The sequence below is a fragment of the Eptesicus fuscus genome, chromosome 17, assembly GCF_027574615.1.
Source record: "Eptesicus fuscus isolate TK198812 chromosome 17, DD_ASM_mEF_20220401, whole genome shotgun sequence".
In the NCBI taxonomy this organism is placed as follows: Eukaryota; Metazoa; Chordata; class Mammalia; order Chiroptera; family Vespertilionidae; genus Eptesicus; species Eptesicus fuscus.
This window is the reverse complement of record NC_072489.1, coordinates 55088342-55113622: the sequence shown is the minus strand read 5'-3', so window position 1 is coordinate 55113622 and position 25281 is coordinate 55088342. Positions and strand designations below refer to the sequence as shown.

At 38.8% G+C, this 25281-nt stretch overlaps 1 protein-coding gene across 3 annotated transcripts in view; it reads left to right on the top strand.

The window, feature by feature from the left end:
• The window catches only part of CACUL1 (CDK2 associated cullin domain 1), a 46074-nt gene extending 27169 nt beyond the window's left edge, over positions 1 to 18905 (top strand). Inside the window, exons 4-9 of one of the 3 annotated variants that reach the window (XM_008144355.3) lie at positions 175 to 270; positions 2287 to 2389; positions 4148 to 4237; positions 7344 to 7482; positions 13796 to 13839; positions 14248 to 18905. In XM_008144355.3, coding sequence (XP_008142577.2) covers positions 175 to 270; positions 2287 to 2389; positions 4148 to 4237; positions 7344 to 7482; positions 13796 to 13839; positions 14248 to 14288 — 513 coding nt within the window. In that variant the 3' untranslated portion in view covers positions 14289 to 18905. The remainder of the gene's footprint in view (positions 1 to 174; positions 271 to 2286; positions 2390 to 4147; positions 4238 to 7343; positions 7483 to 13795; positions 13840 to 14247) is intronic. The other 2 variants (XM_054729376.1, XM_054729377.1) reach the window with 2 other exon arrangements.
• The last annotated feature ends 6376 nt before the right edge of the window (positions 18906 to 25281 follow it).

The following is a 25281-nucleotide window of genomic DNA, read 5'->3' as shown; positions in this document are numbered from 1 at the left end:
GTTAAAAAGGCACTAGTGTGCACCAGACGTTTAAGTACGTCATAATGGAAGCTGAATTAGAAGGAGATCCCTTACATGTTCTAAGCTTGTAAGAAGAGCCCTTTGCATTTTGGATTGTGACAGGTCTTTAAACCTGGTTTCCCAGAACGGTCACATTTCTGTTCTTTCTCACAGGCCAGCCCTCCAGATCTCTATATTGAAAGGTTTAATATAGCTCTTGGACAGTATATGGGAGCATTGCAGAGCATTGTGCCTCTTTTCATATATATGGTAAGTTAGAGCTTGGTTTACTGGTCTGAGTATCGGGAGTGAAGCATGTTCTGTTTTTCTTTTACTATATATTATGGTAGAAATAGAAAATAATCTATTTTAGGAATGTTTGATAGTGTTGGCATAGAAGAATTTTCCGTTTTAAAATTACATAAATAATATTGCTGTGTAGACAATTAGGCATTAATATCAGTAACTACCCAATTAGCATTTATTTTATTTCTGCCATATGGAAGATATTGTTCTTGGAAAATAAAGATGTATAAGAAAGATTTCTTATCCTCAGAAAAAGAGAATGAATACATGTATCTAAAATCATGAATGCCAAGTAAGTCATTCTATAAAAAAATAGAACAATAAAATTTGCTTCCATTCTGATGATCTCTCTCATTTGGAAAATTATGCCTTGAGTATAATTTGTAGTCTGTTGACTCTGTTGATTAGTCCTTCCCCCCCTTTAAATATTTAAAGTTGTAGAATCTTAATGTTAGTGTTCCTATTGAATGGAGGGGCTCATTATCCCAATGGAGTAAAATCATTATTCCAATTCCTCTTTGTTTATTAGATTTAAGGAATGGGATGTTTAGGTTGATCATATATTCTATAGCATAGAGATTGCATGTTTTATACCAGTCTTCAAAATTATTTATTCTCCATAAGATATACTTTACTGAAAAAACACACACACAAAAACCACCACAAATGAACAACTAGAAAAAAACACAAAACAGAACACTGGGAGAAATATCTATGATCAGCAGGGACCATTATTTAAGTAATTTATTGAAGATAATTACAGTTGAAAAATAAGCAGTTAAAAATAACGACATGTCCATGTTATTTTAGAGAAAAATCTTCCCCAAGAGACATTAGGTGAAAAAGCAAGATACAAAGCAGTGTGTAATATTTTTCCATTAGCAAGTGTTTTCTTTTTTATTAGGGAAAAAAAGCACATCCACATATTACGTAAGCAGTATTTTAGAAAGATTATACAAAAGTGTCCCTAGTGTAGGATAGGACCTTGGGGAATGGGACAGAGGGTCTGCTGTGGGACAGTTCTTTTTATTGTGTAACCTTTTGCATGGTTTTAATTTTTAACCATGTGCATATTATTTTATAATTTTTTAAAGAGAAAAATAAAACTTGTGTTAAGAATTGAGAGAATCAGCACGTTGTTAACGTTCCTCTGCATTTTCCATTCCTACACATTGAGTTAACATTTACACATGAACAAATTCAATCTTTTTTGACTCGCCAGTCATTCTTATTAGGATGCTTCTGGCTGCTAGAAATAGAAGGCCTGATTCAAAGTGATTTAAATAAGGGAAAGAATTAGCTCTTGTAATGAAATCCACATATAAGGCAGTCTCTAGGGTTGGCTGAATCTGTGGTTTAAGTGTCACCAAGGACTCAGGTTCTTTTTTCTTTCTTTGGTACACAACATCTTGGAACACACCATGTTCTCCTCATGGTGGTAAGATGACTGTAAGATACTTTTCACTCGAGCCTGGGTTTCTCTCAGTTACTGGGCTATCTTGGGTCATGTGTCTATCTTTGAACCAGAGACCATCTCTAAGGAATGCCATAGGCTGAATGGCTTAGACTAAGCATTGAATGGAGCGTATGTTGGGGAGTCAACAGTGCATGTTCAATACCTGCTTTCAGCCTAGATCACTAATAAATGGGGACCTTTCAAAAGGCATATCAAGTGCTTGTCACACAGTGTGTTTCCCTGTGTCTGTACATCATCTCTGTCTCGGTCATGTCAGGTATCTCCCATGTTCTTTTGGAGGTGTATAGTTCATTGCATTTCATCTTTATGTGCTTTTTAACCCCATGCCAGAAAGACGTATAAGTAGGGCAGGGCTTTCTTTTTGTTGTTTGATGTTGCATTTTTATGTTTTGCTTGATGCTTTTATGAGTTGTTTCCTAAAATAATTTATTTTTAGTGTTTCAGTTTTAGACTGATCATTTCCCCTAATGATGCACTGAAAAATAATTTATTTTCCCTTTCAGAATAAGTTTTACATCGAAACAAAACTTAACAGAGACTTAAAAGATGACCTTATAAAGCTGTTTACGGAACATGTTGCAGAAAAGCACATTTACAGCCTAATGCGTAAGTAATTTAGCTTACAGGGGTGAGATAACACTAGCAATGATATACATAATTTTTTGATCAGAGAGCACTGGCACAGCAGAAAGTGTTGAAGCCCAGTTCTGTAGAGAGAGGCATGAGGGATTGAAAATGTGAGTTGAAGGTCACCCAGTGAGCTGGGAGCTGCTTGACCCTGTGACTGGACAGTGCCTTCATATCCGGCCTGACACTTGCTACCTTTCCCCCTTGTGACAATGGAGTAAATATTATCAAGGGGTTCACCCCTAACTTTGTTACTGGTAACTCTAGAAGGAGCTTGGTGTGATATCTTTGAGGTGCACAGAATCCTCTCTGATTTTTACTCTTTAGTGCAAAAACCCTTCCCTCATCTGGCTCTATCATATTTTTTAATTAAAAAAATATATATTTTTATTGATTTTAGAGATGAAGGGAGAAAGATAGATAGATACATGAATGATGAGAGAAAATCATTGATTGGCCAACTCCTGCACATCCCCCATTGGGGATCAAGCCCATGACCCAGGCATGTACCCTGACTGGGAATTGAACTGTGACCTCCTGGTTCGTAGGTCAATGCTCAACCACTGAGCCACTCTGGCCAGGCTAGAATTTCCGTTTTAAACATTATATTTTGAAAATATTTCCTATAGTGCTTAAATTAACATTTGTCTCTTTAAAGTTTATCTATGCCATTCAAAATTATAACTGTCTACTGATGATAAAATCCGAAGGATAAACTTGAACAATGTACCTTTGGCCTTCATATAAATTCAGTGTAACTCACATTGTATGTTTGAAACTGTGAGGTCATTGTTGGCCAAGTGAGATGGCTTCTCCATTTAAAAAAAGGCAAGAACAGAAGGCAACTGCTTGTCCAATTTTACAACCCTGGCATATAGTAAAATTATGCCATGTTTTATGAAGTATTTTGGTTAGTAAATTGCAGGTCTTTGACAAATTAAAAATGAACTGTTCTGTGTCATGAGTATCTTTCGTATCCACTAAATAATGGAATTCATTTGTGTCTGTTAATGATATCACCTAGAAGAATTATTTCTATCCATTTAAAAATGTTCTAATAAAACCTTTGTCCTGCAGTGGATAACCTGAAAGAAAACTGACTCTGTTGTCACGTTCATGGTTCTGTGGTTACTAGAGTCATGAAAGTGAGAAGGATGAGCGAGCGTGATCTCTCTTGCCATTACCTTTAGTTAAAAAAAAAAAAAAGTACATACAGCTGTAGCATTTGGGGAAGTCAGACTGACTCAGAAAGTCAGTCTGACTCTATGATTGCAGTTACTGAAATTACCAATAATATGCCTTTCAGGAAAATTCCAAGAGCCTCAACTATGGTGATTTGGGGGAAAGAGAAATGATTGAGAGAATTACAGAACATTTCATCCCCCAAGTGTACATTTTTTGAATCAGGAACATAATGGGAAGCACTTTCAGCTTCCTCACTAAGTACCATGAATACCAGTGCTTTTAGAAAGGTTTACTTGTTTCAGAACCTCCAGGAGTTGAATAATTTCCATTAGTATTTCAACAGACCTGTACATATTTACTTGTTAGATCGAGCTCTGTTGCATTGGATTTAAAAACAATCTTCAGTGTGTAAGCTCTCGGGTTGTCCTCTTGGGCCGTTCATTTCTTGCACTTGTTTACTCTTCCATCTTTGGGAGAAACAGTAATAGAAAGAGAAACCTTGACAGTAAGTGTTACATCATTTTTATATCCCATTTTGTCTTTTTATTTCAGCTTTACTTTTAGAAGCCCAGTCAACACCATTTCAGGTCACACCTTCAACTATGGCAAATATTGTGAAAGGCCTGTACACTCTCCGACCAGGTAACCCCATGCATCATTTCTTTTGGGGTTGACTTGTTTGTTTGTGGTACAGTTCCATGCCTCTCCAGCAGGACAGTGTTGCTTCTCCCTGTGTTTTCTGAGGCCTAATGGTATTTGGATTGTTCTGGCAAAAAATACTGAGTAGATACTCATCATTGTGAAATGTAAACAAACGACTCCATTGCAGTTATCTCTATTCTAGTGAAAGCCAATGGAAATACAAGAAATAATTTGTAGGAGACACTTGAGATAAAATTGACTCTCCTGTCTGGCATTAATCTTTGTCTTTTTTTGTTAGGGAGTTTCTCCTTCACTTCTGTTCCACACTACAGATATTATGCATAGACATATAAATTCGTAACTCCATCTTCTTTGGACTCTTATGTAACTTGCCAGCAATCACTTGGGGGGTTCTAGAATGTATTCCCCTGGGGAAAGGGGGACTACTTTAATTACCTTTCTTTGAAACTCTTTTGTCATTTGAGGATTCAATGAAATAAGACCTGATCTAAATTGCTTAACACAGTACCTGATAATATAATAAGCATACTAACATGAACTGTTATTACTATTCAGTTGGATTCAGTGGTTATATTAATTGGTGGCTTGATTGTTTGCTTAATTTAAAAGATATGTCAGAATTTAGCTTGCTAAAAATGGAAACTTTCTGAAAATTATACTAGAGGTGGAGTATGATGTCAAATACTTTTTTCTACATTAAACAGTATTCAAATTTAATGTTACTTAAATTTGACCAGGTCTTGCTCCATTCTTCATAAATTTTAAACAAATTATTTGTATAAAGTACTTATATAAAGTAGCAAAAATATATTATTTTATATGTCCAATAAACTGATGTTTTTCTTTTTGTAGTTTCTCAGAATTTTGGCTTTCATTTTACTAAATGCGATGAAATGGCTCCTGGATTTGTCCTTTAGTTCTAGGTTATGAATGATTTGTTTTGTTTTAGTCTGGAAGGCATCCAAGTGCAGTTGGACCAATTTCTGAATTACGCCTCCTAAGTAGGGTGCTTTATCATAAAAGCTCTGGCTTTTATCATGAGTAACAAGTTGCAGAATGAAAGTAATCACTATGGGTAGAAAGACTCATAGATACATGTTCATCTAAATGCTATTTTATCTAAGTTTGAGTTCTTATAATAGGATTCATATTACTTGTGAAGAGAATTCTGTATTTGAGAATTGCCCTTTTCAAAAGGTGAATTTTATCACAGTCTAGCCTTTTGTAACCCTAGGCATTTTCTGAGATACTATTAAACATATTTTGACATTTACATGTCTTGCCTATTGTGTTCATGGTGTATTATTTTTAAAATATAATTCTTTATTAAAAATACTTGTTCCTGGTTTATTAAAACAGTTTTATTCACCTGACGATTAAGGTTAAAATGTTTTAAAAGTTGAATTTTATCTATTTATTTATTTTTGAGTTTTAATTTACCTTTATTTTTTAAAGTATTATAGATGCGCCCCCCCCCCCCCCCGCCCCATTGACCCCTTCCCCAGGCCTTCACTGCACTATTGTCTGTGTCCATGGGTTATGCATATGTGCATATAAGTTCTTTGGTTAATCTCTTCCTGCCCTCTTCCCCTTCCCTCTGAGAATCCTCAGTAAAAGTTGAATTTTAAATGTAAAAGTTTTTTTTACTATGGTGGTTCTCATATGCTGATCTTTGTATAATGAATATATCTGGATCAACCAAAAAGGTTTTCTAAACTCTAGATTCCTGGGCCCTAATCCTTGGAGATTCTGATAATTATTATTATTTTAGGTGTGTTTTCATTTGGTCTCTAGAAGCTCAGCTTGAAAACAGTTGTAGCCGTGCCATCCTGCCCTTCTTCATGTATACACATACTTTTTTTGTTTCTTCATATGTATTTTAATGACCACCTGGAGTTCCATAAAAGGGCAGGTCTGTTTGCTGCCAGCTCACCCTGATTGGTTAGTGGTTCCCCAGAGCACTGTATTGAGACTTTCTAAACCATGTTTGAGCTGAGCTAGATGGAGGGAAATGATTGAGAACATTTGCCATGAGTTTGAACAAGGGGTGAGTGGATTGGCCCCTGCGTCATTTGTGGTCCTTATTTATTTATTTATGTATGTATGTATGTATGTATGTATGTATTTATTTATTTTTTCCATCTCTAACTTGGCTGTTCTGTTGAATTTTTTACTTATCAGTGACTCAGCATTGCACAGCATTAGCATAATTTTTTTTCAAATTTAGAATTATATTTACTCAGATTATTATTTTTAAATTGAGCTCACTGGAATAAATAGAGCTTTGACATTTTATGGTTCTTGAAGTACACAGCTAAGATGTTTTCCAAGAGGGAAAATTTGAAGAGGTCAGATTAAAAGAACCCAAAAGGGTAACAGTGCTCAGTTAGGGCCACCAACAAGGAAGGAGCGTGCTGGTTTCATCACACACCTGCTGCCGGTGCGCATCATTTACAGTTAGAGTTCAGTGACAGTGGGAAGAGATTGTGTTTATTTTATTTGAGTTTTTGTGAATATTAACAAGGCTTTTATTCTATTTATTGTTTTTTATTGTAAATTATTTAGTCCTGTCTTTCATTTATCTGGTCTTAGTGAATTGTAAAAATGTTCCATAATAAAAGTATGAATTAATCATCAATGCAGATATTTCCTTAGACTTCCCTAAGTCTATTTATTTTATTTCTGAATGTTTTTCTTTAGATTGTTCTCTTGATCATTTATCTTTTTAAAATAACTAAATAACGATATAATTATTTTCTTTTAATGTTTACATATATTTAATTTGTTGTAGTTAGTTAGCATGGGTCAAAATAGGGCTTTCTTCAAAAGTACTTACTAGTTCTCTCCAGCGCACTTGTTAAATGTTCATTTCCCATCCATTTTTGTGGACTTCTTTTTTATATGTCTACTTATTACTACCCTCACAGTTCTCTTCTTGGTCCAGTGTATTGTCTTAACAAATGCTTTATAGGGCTAATTTCCACCAAGTCTCTTCCCTCCAATTGCCCCCCACTCAGAATTCAATATATATTTAATTTAATTTGTCTCTATGATTTTCTTAATGAATTCTTTCCTTCCCTCACAGAGTGGGTTCAGATGGCTCCAACTCTATTTTCTAAATTTATTCCAAATATTCTCCCTCCGGCGGTGGAATCTGAACTTTCTGAATATGCTGCTCAAGATCAGAAACTTCAAAGAGAACTCATACAGAACGGTTTTATGAGGCAAGTTTTTTCCCTTTGTGACAAAATAACGTCAGTTTCCTTAGGCCAGTTTGGCTTGGCAGGGGAGGGATGCCAGGGTTCTTAGACGGAAATAACTGTACAAGAGTCGAGCTGTTCCGGGAGAGGTAGGCTACGTATGTCTGGAATGTTGAGACTGGGTTTTGATTTTATGGAAGCTGCTCTTCACTAAATGGATTTTGAAGAAGGCACTTCTCACTGGGCGGGCAGTTACCCGGGCAGCCTCCAAGAGCTCTTCAAACTTTGATCCTCATATTAGTTCTGAACATTTGGAAAAGCGTTACAGAAATTTTATGATCAGTTATAGGTACTTTTATGACTAAACTAGTATAAAGAGGCTTTAGATTCTCTTTCTTATTTTCACTTTTGCCCTAAATTCTAGTTGTTTCTTAAAAAAGAAGGTATCTCTTTAATGTTGCCAGATGTTTATCTTCCTTGGTTTTGACATATACACTTCGCTGATTTCTCTGAAATGTACAATTCAGTATCATGACTATAACCCATAAAATCTTGCAAAGTGCATCTTTTCAACTATAATAAATTATATAAAAACTTTGTGATTCCCTATGGGAAAATACCCTATATGTCACCACATCACTGAAGGGTGCATAATACCTTGTGTTTTCAGTATCCTTACTCTTTACTTACATTTTTATATATCTTCTTTTATTTGGATCCATAGCATTAAAGCAAGAAAGTTGTGGAAAGGAAGACAGCTGGTTTCCTCATTAGGCATAGTGGTGACCACACGCAGTAGTAAGTTGATCATTCCGGCCAAATTATATCTCAGAATATTGGTCTTGACCAAGACCACTGTTACCAAGTCTGTGGTTTCAGCACAGGTTAGGAAATAAAGCGGATAATCTGTTGACCCATGGGTTGGCATTTTTCCCATTTTGTCCTGGTGGCATCTATGCCCATGTGGTAGTGGGGACGCTGAGTAACCACTGTCAGTTTTCACCGGAAAGGCTCAGTGAAGCTGTATGGCTAGAGAGGCCTTTACACCCCCTTTCTTATAGCAAGTTAGGGAAGGAAAGGCCAGTGGGAAATAGATGTAAACAGCTAGCTTCTCTCTCTGATACTCAGTGGCCACGTGTTTCCTGACATTAACTGTAACATTTCTAACAGCAGTATTATTTTCATACACAGAATGAGGCCATTTAATGCCATAGTAGTTTTACCTATTTTCGAAGAGCTAATATATTTGTATGGTTCAAAAATTAAAATGAGAATAAAAAATACACACTCTGAGAGGTTTGTCCCCACCTCTCTCCCTATCTACTCCCACCCCATTAGGTAATCATTTTTTAAAAATTTCTTATGATTCCTTCCAGTGTTTTTCTTAGTGTACAAAAAATACAAAATATGTTTTGATTTTTATTCATTTCTTACACATTTGATTGTGTAAATATACTACAACTTATTTAACCAGTCCCCAGTAGATGGCAACTTGAATTATTTCCAGCCTTTTGCTATCACAGAGAATGCTGCAATGAATAGCCTTGTCCATGTATAATTCTATACCTGTTGCAGATATATCTGGAGAGTGAATTCCCATAAGTGGGATTGCTGGGCCAAGAGTAAAAGCAGTTGTAATTTTGATTAATATTGCCAAATTGCCCTCCATGGGGGATTGTCTGTTTTGCATATGTACCAGCTGAGTTTGAAAGTGCCTGTTCTTCATGGCCTTGCATGTGAAGTATGTTGTTAAACTTTGGGATTTTTGCCAACCTCACAGGGTTGGTTTAATTTGCATTTCTTGTTAAGGGTGAGGCTGAGGATAGTTTCATGTTTGTATTTTTCTGTAAACTGCCTGTTCATGTCCTTTTTTCATTTTTCTATTTGATTATTATTGTTGTTTTTTCTTAGTTTCTAGAAGCTCTTTCTATAGTGAAAAGATTGATTCTTTGCCTGAGATAAGACTTTATTTTTTGTTTGTCTTTTGATTTACTTATGGTGTTGGTTTTTCTTTTTAATTTTAAGTTATGGAGAAGTTTTTATTTATTTTTGTGTAACTAACTTTGTCAGGTTTTATCTTTTTATGGCTCATGTGTTTTGAATTCTGGTTAAGTTTTTCCTTACATATTTTAAAATAAATACAGAATAATCTGAGTATACCTTTTATGTCCCTCCTCCTCCCCCCCATAATATGAGGGGGGAAATCACCATAAATTTGAAGTCTTTTATGCTTATATTCATGTTTCATTGAGTGTTTGCTTTTAATTTTAGAGATGAACTTCCTGGTGTCTTTAACAAACAGCCTTCTGAAAGCTTTTATCTCTGTGAAGCAGTTTAGGAAGTAAGCTCTTGTGAACTTCTCTGAACACCTTGAATTTACTTTCTGAGCAGTGTGGGCAACTATTTAAACACATCCAGAGACATTTCCTAACCCTAATTTTGGAACTGGAATAAGACAATAGGTTGCAGGACTGTAAAGTTTGCTGGGGATAAGTAACTGACTCCATAAATAGCTTCATGCAGCATTGCCCTTGTTGTACATGGACTAACATGGCACTATTTGCCAAGGCCAAGTTGATCATATTCAGGGAAGTGCCTTGGAGTTGAGTTTGGATTTTTTGTTTCTCTTAGTGGAATTCTTTCATACACCTTCTGCCTGAAATTTTTAAATGTTAGTTTTCCAATAGGAGATAAAATTAAAATGTTTTATTTCACAGTCTGAATTGGGGCCATGTCTAGAATTAAGTTAGCAGTTTGTTACACATTTACTATGAGACTTAAGGTTTGCCTCATAAATTATTCTGAGGAATGCTTAGCACAGAGTGTAGGCCCTGCCCAAGCCGACATTCTTGGACTCACTCCGCCCCACTGCTGAGCTGGCCCAGCCCGGCAGAAAGGATGTGCAGCACCTACACATAGCCACTGGGGGGAGTCTGCCTGCACTTCCAGCTCTTGTTCCACGTTTTGCCCCGCCAGCTGTGATGCCTTCATTGATTAGTATTTGGCTAGAATTGTTTTAGAAGAAATTGTATCCACCGATGCAAAAAAACAATAACAAAAAACAAAGCATGTAGTACAGGCTATCTTAACAAGAATTCTGTTATTGGCTATTCTGATATGAGCAGTCATTTTATGGTTTACTAGAGGCCCGATGCACAAGATTCGTGCAAGCGGCTCGGCCCATCGCAGCCTCGGCTGCCTCCCGGCCCCACGGCCCCACCCACTGGTCATTCCGGAAGGTTGTTCTGCCGGCTGGTCTAATTAGCATATTAGCTCTTTATTATATAGGATAGGATGCCTTATCAACCACAATTCCTGTTCAGCTTTGCAAACTATTTTTTCATTTAAGATTATGTTCCACTTACATGATGTATAGAGTCCTGAATAGGCAGTACACAGCTTTAATGTGGGTGGAACAGAGTAAGTCTTTGATATATTTTGAAATAATGTGTGAGGGTTGTAAATATATCCTCTTCTGCATTTAATGGGCAGATTCTCATTTGAGCTGGAGTTATGTGAAAGATATTCAGGTGCATGGTAATACAATGTGGACTTATTTCAAAGCTAGAATGAACAAATAAGCTAAGAGCAACATTTCCTTTTCATCTGTTACCTGCATAATTGCATTGATTATTGTCAGGGAAGACAGACTGGTATCTGTTGTTGTCATATTGCATTATAGGAGATAAGCTCATTTGGGAAGGTCTAACGTGCATGCCCTGAGATGGAGTATCTCATTCAAACCAGCCTGTGGTCCTCTTCAGAGTGGCTACTCGATAGCTCTTAAGGGCAAACAAAATGTACTTTCTGAGTAATTGGTGCCTGGATTCTGAAACAAATAGAGCCAGTAGGTAGGGGGATTGTTGGTCTTCTGGCTGAGAGGGTTACTCTAGATTGGAGCTTTTCCCTTTAGGAGCAGGGTCTGGTTTGGAGCGCAGCTCATAGCTCTCCCTGCTTGCCACGTTAGATAATGTCTTTGGCAGCCTTTCTACTACCTTTCTTTCTCCTGTCAGTCTCACATCTGTATTTTTCTCCTATTATTTCCTGCATGTTCAGTTTTTATTTGGCATTTGGGGGCTGGGAATGTGAGGTTCCAGATAATGAAATTCTACATTTTCCTTTTGATCAGCTTTAACCTGTTTGTTTCAAGAATATTTGGTGAATACTGCTGTGACAATACTAGTGTAAATAGTAATAATGTAAGACGCTCAGCTGGCTTGTATAGTGTTCACAACAGAGATCTTTGAAAAGTGGCATTAGAATATCTGTTCTAACATCCAGATTCTCTAAGCTGCCTGAGGCTAGTTCATGCTAAACGTTGTGCACATTTTCCTCTAAATGCCCAGCCCGGAGAAAAACAAGGGGCCTTTCATTGTGCTTTCTTTCTGCCAGTCATTAAGACTCCTCACCCAGCCTCGCAGGAGGTTTTCTTTTTCCTAGTCTTGAGCAAAAACCAGAGAAAGAAAATGGGGAAATTATTTATGCTTTTACATAAGATCACTCTGGCTCTTGTCTGGACTAAGATTGTTCAGAAGCAGAAAATAATTAACTTGAGCTAGCATTTTAATAATCTGTAGAGGCTATTTATGAATTACTTACTAACTTGTTAATTCAGCAGGTTCTTATTTTCTACTATGTGCTAGACACTGTTCTGGGTACTGGGTGAACAAGGCAACAAAGTCCCTGTTTCTACAGAGCTTGTGCTTCAATGTAGAGAGATAAATAATAAACATGTAAACAATTTATTTCAAATAATAAGTGTTATGAAGGAAATGAAACCGAGTGTGGGAGAGAGAATGAGTGACCAGGGCATGTGTGAGGGGCATTCCAGCTAACCTGGTAATGTCATGCCTTCCAGGGAGGAGACATTCCAGCTAGGGAAGTGGTGATCAGGAGATAGCCATTGGCTAACTAGGGGAAGGGTATTGCAGGCAGAGAAAATAGTAAGTACAAAAGTGCCAACGTGTCTAAGGGGCAGAAAGAGAGCCAGAGTGGCTGAAGTGAGCAGAGCTAGGTAAGGAGGATGGAGAGGTAGACAGGGCCCGATCTCACAGGACTGGGGAAGTGAATGTGAATTGATTTTTAACTGTAATGGAAACCCGCTGAAGGGCTTTAATCGGAGGCATGAAATAATCTTATTTGTGCTTTTACATAAGATCACTGGCTCTTGTCTGGACTAATAGTAAGACTTGCAGTTGTGTAGGGGAGAGATGATAGTGTCTTGGATTAGGGTTGTTGCTGTGGAGTAGATGAGTGTTGGTTTATTTTGGATTATGTTTCCAGAGTGAGGAAAAGAGGGGAATCAAGGATGAGCTGGATTCTGGCCTGAGGAATTGGGTGGATGTTCATTTATTGAGGAAGACTGAGGAAGGAGTGGAGTCAGCAGCGTTCATTTTGGCCATGGTACATTGGCAATATGTGTAAATTATTGGTGATAAGGCCTTTGGACCTGCGTCTGATGTGCAGAGCTGGAGATAGAAATCTGGGACCAATTGGGTATAGGTAGTATTCAAGTCACAGCACCTGTATGATTATTGTTCTAGACTAAGGAGACTTTACAAAGAAAAGTGGCCAAGGACAGTATTGGCCAGAGTTAAAAGCTGGTGAATTGGTCATTATTACTCATGGCTTTGATATTTTAGTCATTTGTTTGAATTGGTCGTTATTACTCATGGCTTTGATATTTTAATCATTTGTTTGAATTATTGTCTGAGAAACTAGAGAGACGAAAATAGCATTTATGGGTAGCATAGGACCTGATCAGAACCTATGATTTTTTAATCTCTAAAGTGGAACTAGAATTCCTTTGGTGTTTGAAGATGAACTCGTTAATGTGTATAAAGGTTCATGTTCTTCTATTGCCACAAGGGTATTCATATTCATTATTAATGAGATTCTGAGATTTTTCAAAAGCTTTAAGCAGTTTTCAGTTTCATAACAGAGCTTTTTAGGGTAAGATTTTGAATTATCCTTTCTAATTCATATTTGAAATTTGCCCTAGTATAAGGTCACGAGGGATGTTGATAAACCCAGGTTAGTCTTCAAAGACATTTTAGTCTGAACTTTCTAGAACCCAGTATAAACTGTCTTTGTAGATAATCTCTCCTTCACTTAATAGCCTTCTATATTTAAAAGACAGCACCATTTAGCTAAGAATATTCAGTTTATAAATGACTCAGTTACTATGTAAGTTTGATATGTGTTAAAATAGGTTGTTGGTTTAGAATTGAAATGTCTGCTGTACTTCCATTATCAATTATGTCAATCCATTTCTCCTGTCGGTCTGTGAAGATGTCAGTCAGTTCTGCTGACTCGCTCTTCCTTTTTTAATCCCCAGAGGTGACCAGTCCCGGAAGAGAGCTGGGGATGAGCTGGCTTATAGTAAGTAATGTGTTCCTTACCCTCTTTGCTGTTTTGTGATGTGGATGGGCACTGGCAGTGGCCGTGCAGTGAGAATAATGATACCCGGAGGGGGCTCATTAGGCACTGTATGTGACCAAGGACAGACTATTCCGCAAGCTGTGCCCAGATGAGGTCCAGCTGCTGCTGGTGGTTCTCAGGCATTTGTCAAGCGGCCGCCAGATTCTGGAGTCGCCTAGAGTGGGACAATGACCCAGCTTCAGCTCCTGATCATCAAACCCCCCTTTCACTCCCCTCAAAACCGCTTTTTAAAAATCCTCCTTTTGGGCGATTGGGAGAGGGGTGAGGACTGTGTGTATAGGCAGGTCCTACCATTGTTAAGTGCTCTCTGCTATTCATACTTTTTCCTGTTTTGATGATTTTTTTCAGACAGCTCCTCAGCATGTGCGAGTTCCAGAGGGTACAGATAGTGACTGTGTTGGATGTACTTTCCTTCCTGCCACAAGGACACACTGGAGCTGCAGAGACTTTTCCGAGCACAGCGGGTCCTGCACTCAGGCGCTCTCACAAGGCTGCTCTCGGAAGAGGATGTCGGACTTCTTTGATTTGTAATTTTAAAAAACAAAACAAAAAAAACTGTCAGTTGCTGCTAGACTCGGGGATGATTTTGAAATGGGACAATCTTCTAATGAAATCTATTAATCCATGAGGAACAGGCATCTTGAAAAATGACCGTTGCTAAGTGAAATCTGGCAGCCCAAATCAGCAGCTTCCTCCAAAAATATAAGAGCAGAAGAATTTTTTTAAGCACTGTTTTATTCATTTGTGGACTTGGCGCTCGGCATATTCATTTCACACATCAAGATACGTTTAGCTTTAAAATCAAGCAGATCATTACAATACAGTATTTTTCACCCCTAACCAAAACAAACTCCTTTAAAAGAGTTGGTCTTTGTTTAGGTTTAGAAAGTCTTGTGAAAGGAAAATGCTAATTCTGCTTTTGCTATCCCTTCTCACCCATTAGTTCACAACTTTTTTCTACTCTGTGCCTTGAGCTTTGTGCACTTTGCAACTCTGTGACCATGTTGTCAAACTCACAGATGCTTCCTGAAAAAGCTTCTGGTATCCTGGATTAACCCTCCAAGATGTCAGGAGTGGCTTCAGAGCAGGATGCTGAGTGAGTGGGAAAACGAAACGCCGCATATTGGTCAGATTGCCCCCGCTTCACCATGGCATATTCATGTTAATGTCAGGGACCAACTCTTACAGAACATTTCCATTCCCTCTGTCACTTAACATGACTCCACCAGCTGCTGTAGTATTGGCATCGCGCTAGTCCAGGCGTGGCCAGCACTTCAGCAATAAAGCTCCCCTTTCAATGTTGAGAATCATCCAACAGTAAAAGCTGGCTCCCGCGATGCTCTAGGAAGCGGATATGGTTATTAAATCCCAATATAATCAGTGGTGTGGGATTCCTGATCCATTTCCTTTTAAATGGGTAGGATAAATACTTTTTTAAAAAGTCTGTAGTCTGCATCTTGTGAACATTGTATCTAAGTCTGAAAAGAAGTAGCACTGCTGTGTTTGAGGCCCCCTTCCGGTTGTGGCCAAGCTGTGTTTTGTTTTTCTACACCCACAGTGCTATTTAGTTGTTTAGACTCTGAAGCGTATTCTAGCTGTTCTTGAAAGGCAAAGAAAAATAGAAAGATGTGGCAAATGGGAAAAAATTTTGTTCTCCGTTCTGCTTGACTCTAAATTGAGCATTATGCTTGAGTCTATTAGGCTATGTCAGACTAATGGTCACCTCTTCAGAGAACTTGAAGCAGAAAAAGAAGACATTAGGGATACTGTCACACTTCTGATTTGCAGGATTTTTTTAGAGTTGCCTCTGCCAATTCAGTTTGTCCTTTCTTTAGGGGGTGGGAGAGAGAAGTGTGATCTTAGGAACAAGTAAGTCATCTAATAGAAGTCCTCAGTGTAAAATTATTACTCAGAGAAGTAAAAGTAAAGGTGGTCAGATTTTATTTTTCTAAGTACTTGTCAACCAGAGTTGATAGATTTTGTGGAGGACTTGAGTTAGACTAATTCTGTGAGTATTTTGGATTGTATTGCTGAACACTGAATTACTGTAAGAATATATACGGGCTCTACCTATGCCCTGAATAGTTGGATTTGCTGCACCAGTAACATTCTCGTATCAAGGAAAAATTCCATTTTACCATGAAGGCCAACTTTTACTTTCTCAATGGACTGCTTGTTGCAGGCTTATAAATAACACCTGCAACTAAAGTCTCTCCTGAGTGGTTTCAATAATACTTCTGCGGAAATAAAATTGGATTTTTAAGAAAAATGTTGATAGGTTCTTTAGTAATTTAATAATATACCCAAATGCTTTTCTGGGAGAGACTATTGTTTGGCCAACAACAGAACTTTCCCTATAAAAGCATTGTATTATGATGTGAATTGGCATTAAAACTTTTGGATGTTTTTGTATTAAGTTAATGGAGAAATATTTTATATTGTCTTTTTATTGTTATAATATATGTGTAAACAAAAAGTGGGCAGAGTCAAATCTGCGAAACTTAGTTTCTCTAAAGTTTTGGGCAGTGACTGTAGCCAGCCCTGGGTCAGGGTTGGTCCTGCAAAGCCAGAGGGAAGGCCCTGTAGGAGGAATCTACACGTTCTCCTGGCGCATGTGACCTCTCCTTTCTCATTTTCACCCCCGAGGTACATTGCAGTATGAAGAACCCATTTCTTTATTTCAAGCCAAAGTTGACCTTGCTCATTTAATTGGGGTTCTTAGCTAAATTCTTAGCTTGCAACACGAGAAGAAATAAGATTGGAACTCCATTTTTGTTTTGACGAAGCATTGTTTGCCAGAAAGTATTTTCTCATGTTTACCTATATTCTTGCCAGTATAGTATGTAGTTTCTCCACCCAGTTGGCTTTTGTGGGGCCCAAGTCAGAAAATTGTACATGCAGGTCGATTGTCAACAAGTTGATTTGGCTAAATTGACTAGTGTGTGTGTGCAGCCTAAATCTAAACCCTCCAAAAGAAAGCCAGTCCAATCACATTGAAGTCCTGGCATGAAAAAGTGTAAATAGATGATAATGGTTTTGAGAGATGGTACTTCCTTTAAAGTTGGCTCGAATCTTCGGTAACAGTGCCCTCTGATGCCCTGTTGTCACAGCTGTACCCTAGCCCAGCAACTGCTTGGTGTTTTGTGGGGCAGAAAGCACGCCCTGACATACATAGTTCTTACGTAGAATCCGTGAGAAGGAACACCAACCAGGGTGAAGGAGTTGTGCGTTATTACATTTTTCCTGTCCCTTTTACAAGTTTGAGGCAGCTCCCCTCCATTTCTTTGGGGTACAGGATGAAAACCTATTTGTGAGTGAGAGAGATTGCAGGAGAATGGATGCCCAAGGCTGTGACCACTGCACGTGCGTCCCCAGCACTGCAGCCCCCTCAAGCTGCCGGTCCCCTGTTCCATGCTTCCCGTCGGGTTGCAGGTTTGCACACATAAAGAATTCCTCAGGAAGAGTTTGCACATACATCACCTTGCAATAGTCTGTACTGACTGCATAGGGATTCGAGCGCCCTTCAGCACAAAGAGAACTTGGGAGTGGCGGTCCGTGCACACGCGCTAGCAGAGGTACGGTGATCCAGCGGAGACGATGGTTTCTGCAGGTAGGAAGTGAGCAGGAGCACTTGTATCCTAGTCTTTCATAAACCCGTTTACTCTCCCGGGGTAACCTTCCAGGTTGGTCGTCCTCTTATGGAGGCTGGCTGTAATTTCTTCTGTATTTACTGTTTTATCACAATTATTTTCATGATTATCATGCAAGAGTTATTGCCCTTAAGCCAAAAGTCAATCTACCTAATAAAAGAGTAACATGCTAATTGACCATACCTTCCTGATGCCCACCAGCCAATCAGGAGTGAGTATGCAAATTAACCCAACAAAGATGGCGTGTTAATTTGCATACACAGGTGCCGAGCGGCCGGGGTGGGGCCATGGCAACGATGCAAGCGTTCAGCACCACCCCAGCCGCTCTGGGCCTCTGGGCAGCATGGGAAGGCGGAAAGGCGGCTCCTGCCAGAGCAAAGGTGGTGCTGGTAGCCAGGGGAAGGAAGGCCCATTCTTACACGAATCTTCGTGCATCGGGCCTCTAATTGTTTAATAAGCAGCTATTGTTAAAATAACTGAACATTGTTTAGGAATATACACTAATCTGAGATACTAAAAATCTTTACAACTAAAAAAACCAACACAAGATAACCCACGTTAGCTATCCAGTCACTGTTTGGATGTTTTCAGTTGATTTTTTTATGGTGTCTCATTGAGCTTCAGAGTATTACGTTTACTTTACTCCAAGTCTAGGCCTCTTAAGGGGACTTTGAAATTTAAGATCAGAATGTGAATTCTGTGACTGACACCTGTAAGAGATTGGACCTTTTTGGTTGTGTTACTGTTTTCAATGTGATTGCATAAGATGAAGTTTATGTTTATCAGAAGTTAAACTAGAGGTCATAGTAGTTCATGGAGAAATGGATTTCTTATTATTTTTATTACCTTGTTGAAATTTGCCTCAAAGTAGGTTTACCGTTGTTTGTATGGAAAATACTACAATAATAAATACTACGATAATTAATTACAAATAAATTATTTTGCATACTCACAACTGTAAACCTGCTTTTGCCCCACCCTGTATGTGAAAGAACCCCTATTATTTTCCAAGGAAAATAATTCCTCATCTGTCCCTGCTGTTTATGAACTAAGTCATTGCCATGTTCCCTCCTCCACTGGCCAAGCCCCTGTTTTGAACCTCTTTCCACAGCCGAGTGACACAAGTGCATACACTATTTCTGCTTATGTTGATATGGCTGTGGGAGAATTACAGAAAATGCTTATCAGAGGCACATTAAGACCCTGTACCCCTGCTGGTTGGGAATTGTCTTCATTTCTGGTTGGACTGGATTGTTTAGGAAAATGTTAACAGCTTACAATTCTGGGAAATTTATAGTGTGGCTCTGGGGCGGATTCTGTGGTTTGAAAAAAATAAATATTTTGTATTGATTCCCACATGTCATTTTAATTTCGTGACTGTGTACTAAATGCACTAAGACTGTGGCTATTCTCCTAGAAGGGCACGTTTTGTTGAACAGATGGCAGTGTAATTGCTGTCATTAGTCCTGTTTGTCACTGTTACAGCCATGCAGTCCAGGGAGATTATTCACATGTGAAGTGGTGGGGAGATATGGCTGGAAACGGAATGCTAATGATGAATGGAAGGTCAAGGCGGACAGGAGGCTTTGCCGCCCACCAGCATGGCCAGAGCGAGGGTGAAGCATTGACGTCTAGTCCCTGGTGGTGCTTGTTTGTTGGAAAGCACGGTAGAGCTTAGAACAAGATGTCCTGCCCATCAGCTCTTATAGATCCAAGCAAAACGAAATGGTGGGTGAAACTCGTGTTGACCGGGGTTCAAAGCCACCGACTTGGGTTCTGACCTTTAACTCTTGGTTGCTTTGAATCAGTCCTTCTGTGGTAGGGTGTAGACTGTCACTCTAAAGCATTGTGGTTAATGAAATCTTGTACAGATGTCCTTGGCCTTGTTCTGCTGATACCTGGTTCACTGGAACTTTGTTATAGTATAGAACTTCATGATTTTGCTCACAGTACATTCATCATGCCTCCTAAGTGATAATCACACTCAGCACACGTCTGTTCTGCCATGTTCATTAGCCTGCAGTGAGTGTCCATCTTGACCTCTCTACCAGTGATGAAAAACAATGTATGTGTATTTAACTATATACATATATAGTATATATACAGATGTGCATATATATGTAGCTTTTCTTTTTTAGACACTGGATACATTGTGGACTTTTAATCAAAACTTCTGATTGGTTTTTTTTGCATTGATTATACCGTGCTTTTTAAAAAAATAAGCCTTTGTGTTTTCTTGCTATGAAATCCGTTATTTCCCCTAAGGTTTCTTTAAATCTTACAATTTTATTTCTCTCGCTGTCCCTTTGCAAGTATCCTTTCCTAGTCTTCTCAGAATGCCGATTCTTACCCTCTTTTTGAATAACCGGAGCTGTGCTGTAATGGTATCTACTTTCTGATGACCACACAGAGCCGGATTTGGTGGCTTTATATTTTCTTTTTCTCTGCATTTAAGTCACCTGACATTTTCCCCCAAATAGGGAGCTGTTCAAGTCTTCTCTTCTATTAGCATTTTTTTTTTAACTGAGCATGAAACTTTTCTACTAGAACCAGTTTTTAGTATATATTTGTTTATTTTCTCAATTGGCCTATTTAGCAATAATCCAAAATTCTAAAACATTTGAACTTCAAAAAACATGATATAGTAGAAAGAACATTACATATATAATATGAGAACAAAAGTTTAGTCTCAACTAGTTGTGTATGTTCTTGGGTAGGTTATTTTTCTGAACTTAAGTTTCTCCATATTAATATTAAACCCACAACCCCCGCCCCAGATTGCTAGTGATAGGGCCTCTATATATGGCAATGGGCTTAATTTTCCAGAAGGATATGACGATTCTAAGCTTATTAAGTATGCACCTAAGTGACTAATAATACTAGTATACCTCAAAATATATACAAAGAAAAAAATGACCACAACTACATGGAGAAATAGAGTAATCTACCAACATAACAGGCATTTTTAACACACCTTCCTCATAATTAATAAATCATGCAGAAGATAAAATTAATGATCATTAAGAGCATAGATTCAAATAACATAGTTACTAAATTTGATCTGATATATATATCTCCCATTGCAACCTCTAATAAGAAAATAGGCATTTTTGAAAACCAAATCTAACATTGTATTTAAAATATAACAAATAACCAAATTGGATTTATCTCAGGAATGCAAATTGGTTAGTATTAGGAAATCAATTAATGTGACTCATCTATTAATGGATTAACATTGCATGATCAGATTGTCTACGAAAATCCAAAGAGCCTGTGAGGCAAATTTAGAAGACTTGAGAGTTTATCAAAGTTGCCAGAAGAAAAGCAATATGCAAATGGCAATTATATTTTCATGCACCAGCTTCAGGCACTAATGGCTTTAAACTCTTTAAACATAATTAACTAAAATTTATAGTAGGAACAAAATATAAAGTACCTAAGAATGAATTTTAATAAAAGGTGTGAGCCTTTTAATGTGAAAATTATTATTTAAAAAAACCACCTTTACTGACCTAAATGTATGGAGAGACTGTGATGGATAAGATCATGTAGGTCTCAACTCTGTCTACAAATTGGGTAATAAATCAATGCAATTCCAATAAGTAATCCCAACGGTTTTCATTGTGATACTTGACAAGTTGTTCCTAAAATATAAACGGAAGAACAAAGGACCAAGGATATCCAAGACATTCCTAAAAAAGAGTGAAAGGAAACTAGCACTCCCCTCAACTGAAAAACCTAACATCAAATAGAGTGATTAAAACAATGCGGAAATGGTACAGAGATTACGAGTAGGTGAATAAACAGGAATAAAGGGCGAGGAAACTGACCCACATGTGTACAGGAACTTGATTTTTAAAAGGACAGCCATCACTGTAGAACATTGTGTGTGTGTGTGTGTGGGGGGAGGGACAGGGGGGAAGATAGGTGATTTATAAATGGGGCACCAGTAATTCTTCACAAAGGAAAAGAACGAATTGGACCTCTACCTTCCACCAGGCACAAAAGTCAGGTGGATTAGAGGATTACATAGGAAACTTAAATTTATAAAACTTTTACAAGGCAATAGAGAAGCAAATAGTTAATTCAAAGTAATTTGTCTACATTGATAGTATTTTGGTTTACCAAACATGCCACAGAGTGAAAAAAGGAGCCCACACGAGTAGGATACAGATCATCACATACGGACATAACCGAGAGCACCTGCGTGCAGATCTGACGTAAGCAGTGTGGGAGAAATGAGCACATAGCACAAGCAGGCATTTCATAGGAGACAGGGAAATGGCCCATAAACATGGAACGATGTCCAACTTCATGAGTTGCACGTTGAAATGCATATTGAAACCATAAATACCGTTTTCTAGCCACCAAATTGGCAGCAACTGAAATGTTAGAAAATACCAACAACTGGAGAGATGGTGCCAACAGGAACGTGCATCTGCTGCTGTGGGCGTGTCGACTGGCACCACCCGCTTTGGAAAACGGTTTTATCTATGACTTTGGACACAGGCATGGCTTACAGCCCAGGATTTATGCTGTTAGAGAAACTCCTGTGTGGTGTCTACACCCAGGACACGTGTAGGGAGTGGTCACAACACCATTACTTGTCATAACCAAAAAGAAGGGAAGGAGAAAGCCAGACGCCATCTACGGTATAATGAGTGAATGAAGTGTGTGTGTGCAATGGAACTCCAGGGGGCAGTCAGGGCAGCAGAGAGCTTTGTGCACCAGCACAGGTGAATCTCAGATCACGTTGAGTAAAAGAATCATGTCGGGAAAAGATAGTCAGCATGGACACCTTTGCTCAAAGTTCCAAAACAGGAAAAACTGTTGGTTCAGGATTCATAAATAGTAAAGGTAAAGAAAAGAATTAACAGCATTCAAGATCATGGTTTCCCTCGGGGGGATGGTAGGGGGCCTCTAAGCACTTGATAATTGGAACATTATGACACGTCAGTTCTCGAGTTAATGTGGCGCATTCAGGGCAGAGCCAAAACAAATGCCAATGAGTTTTAACATCAATTAAAAAACCACCATGTACATTTGAAACTAATGTAATAGGTCAGTTTTACCTCAAAAAAATTAGAAGCCTAAATGCCCAACAATAGGAATTGATTAGATTATAGTGTGCTCATATAATGGTGGCATTAAATGGTCTTGTAGAAGATTGCATAATGAACTTACCGGATGAATATTATGAAAGGAATGCACAGAATGGCTTTTCAAAAAGATAATTGTTATTTGTTTTAAACAAATATATATGACTTCAAAAAATCATATGGAAGTATTAACATGAAAGTAGGAAAATCTTCATTGAAAGGGGAATAAAAGGAACTTGGCTGTACCAAAAACAAAAGAATAATGTTTTCAAAAGAAAAATTAATTTTTTACACTGGTGCAAAAATAGACAAGCTAATGGAAAACTGTTTTAAAAATAGACCCAAATGCTTATAAGAGTACATTAAAGATGGCTTTTTGAAATAATTGCAGCCATGATGGATTATTCAGTAAAAGGCATTAGTATAACTGGAGAAAATTAAATTGATTTCCTATTGCACCATTCACCAAAGCCAATTAAGTTATAAAAAGCTAGAAGACAACAGTTAATATTTCCTTGAGGCTGGAGAAGTTTGTTCCATGTATACACACACGCAATGACAAACAGAAATCCGCATAAACCAGTCACCTGACCACATGCCGCTGAGTGCTGCCCCCAGCACGTGTGTGTATGTATATGTGTAATAGACCTTTTAAAGTCAATGTCTATGTACTATGCTAATACATGTAAGAAAATAGAAAAAAGACGAGGTTAAATGTTTTAAAATATTTGTGTGTGTGTGTGTATGGTTCAAAAAAACCACCTTTTGCTCTTTCTAAAAAAAATTTTCTTTTAGTGAGAGCCATATGTTTAAAAATGCCTCATTATTGCTCTAGCCAGTTTGGCTCAGTGGATAGAACATCGGCCTGTGGACTGAAGGGTCTCAGGTTCAATTCCAGTCAAGGGCACATGCCCAGGTTGCGGGCTCGATCCCCAGTAGGGGGGAGGGGGTGTGCAGGAGAGGCAGCTGATCAATGATTCTCTCTCATTGCTGTTTCTCCCTCTCCCTTCCACTCTGAAATCAAATATATACTAGTATCTGCCTCATTATTTTTGCAACTCCTGGTTTTAACACTTTATGATAAAAACAATTTAATGTCTGGTTCCAAGGTAAGTTTATTTTCATGGCGATTGTCGCTGGAAAAGCTGCTTCATTACGGTCTGTGGTTCCAAATGGCTGCTTTACTGAAAAACAACTCATTTTCAATTCCATCCACTAGTCTCAGAAAGTGTTTGTTGAAATCTTTATAATAAATTTCCATCTCTCTCACGGTCGGGCCTTGTTCTTGCTCAGTAGCTGGGGGCGGCTGTTCACTGTGGGTAGAGAAGGGGTTCAGGACCTACCGAACTCACGTCGGGCTTTCACTTCCCAAGTTTAAGTGTGCACTTAGGGGGATTTGAGGAGGCGACAGTTTTTGGCAGGACATTCTCACAAAGCTTGAAGCATGGCTCACCCTTTTCACAAGGCACTTAACGCGAATTTCTTTTAGAAACAGCTACTTAACTGTTAGTCTATCATCTTTACCTTGAAACATCAGATAAAATCTGTTCCTTTTTTTTTTTCCCCTTAATACTTTCCAGATTACATATTACTGTTAAGCACTTGTCACCACCACCAGAAAGATTGGCAAATTGCAAACATTTGTCTTTTTGTCAATAAAAAATACATCTTTAACAGTAACTAAGAATGTTGGTGTCGAGATAACAAGCAAACCGCTTTTGGGGTTTAAATTTTCCCGTCGCATGACCTCTTGTAAAGAGTGCCTTGTGGGGGGCACACCCACGACAGTCTCCTGGAAGAGTGGGCCAGTGTCCCCCTCCGCAGTGTGGCGCGCTCGGCGCTCTCGGGACCCCTCAGGTCTACGTGCTCCCTGACCCCGTGCGTGTGTATGATGGGCCGCGCTTCTTTCCTCTTAAGAACATACGTAACTCATGTTTTCTTCCTGCACCTCTGTGGATCTTGTTTGCTCGAGACCACTGCTTTAAGCATTAAGGGGAATTTATTGTCTCCCAGCAGTGCCAGGGTTGAAAAACACAGCAGCTCCTCAACCTCAGGGGCCCCGGTTTCTTCCAGCTTTCTGCCCCGCCAGTGCACGGGAAGACCAGACTTTCGGGGCGCACGGAGGGAGGGGTGCTCCGCAGGGCTGTCCAGAGTGGGCTCTTTCCAGCAGGGCCAGAGACTCCCCAACTAGAACGCATGTCCTGCCAGCACACCCAGGAAGCACAGTTGAGCGGCTAATCATTGTATGCGATTTGGAGGGAGGATGCTGTAGGCCAGTGGTCGGCAAACTCATTAGTCAGCAGAGCCAAATATCAGCAGCACAACGATTGAAATTTCTTTTGAGAGCCAAATTTTTAAAACTTAAACTTCTTCTAACGCCACTTCTTCAAAATAGACTCGCCCAGGCCGTGGTATTTTGTGGAAGAGCCACACTGAAGGGGCCAAAGAGCCGCATGTGGCTCGTGAGCCAGTTTGCCGACCACTGCTGTAGGCCAAGGCCAAACATACTCAGGGGAGGCTGACCCCAGTTGTAGGGAGAGCTCGTCCTAGAATCTGCACCAGACTGGGAATTTAGGCTCCACCGTTAATTCGTCAGGCAAGTCACCGGACCACTCCGACCTTCAGCCTCCTCG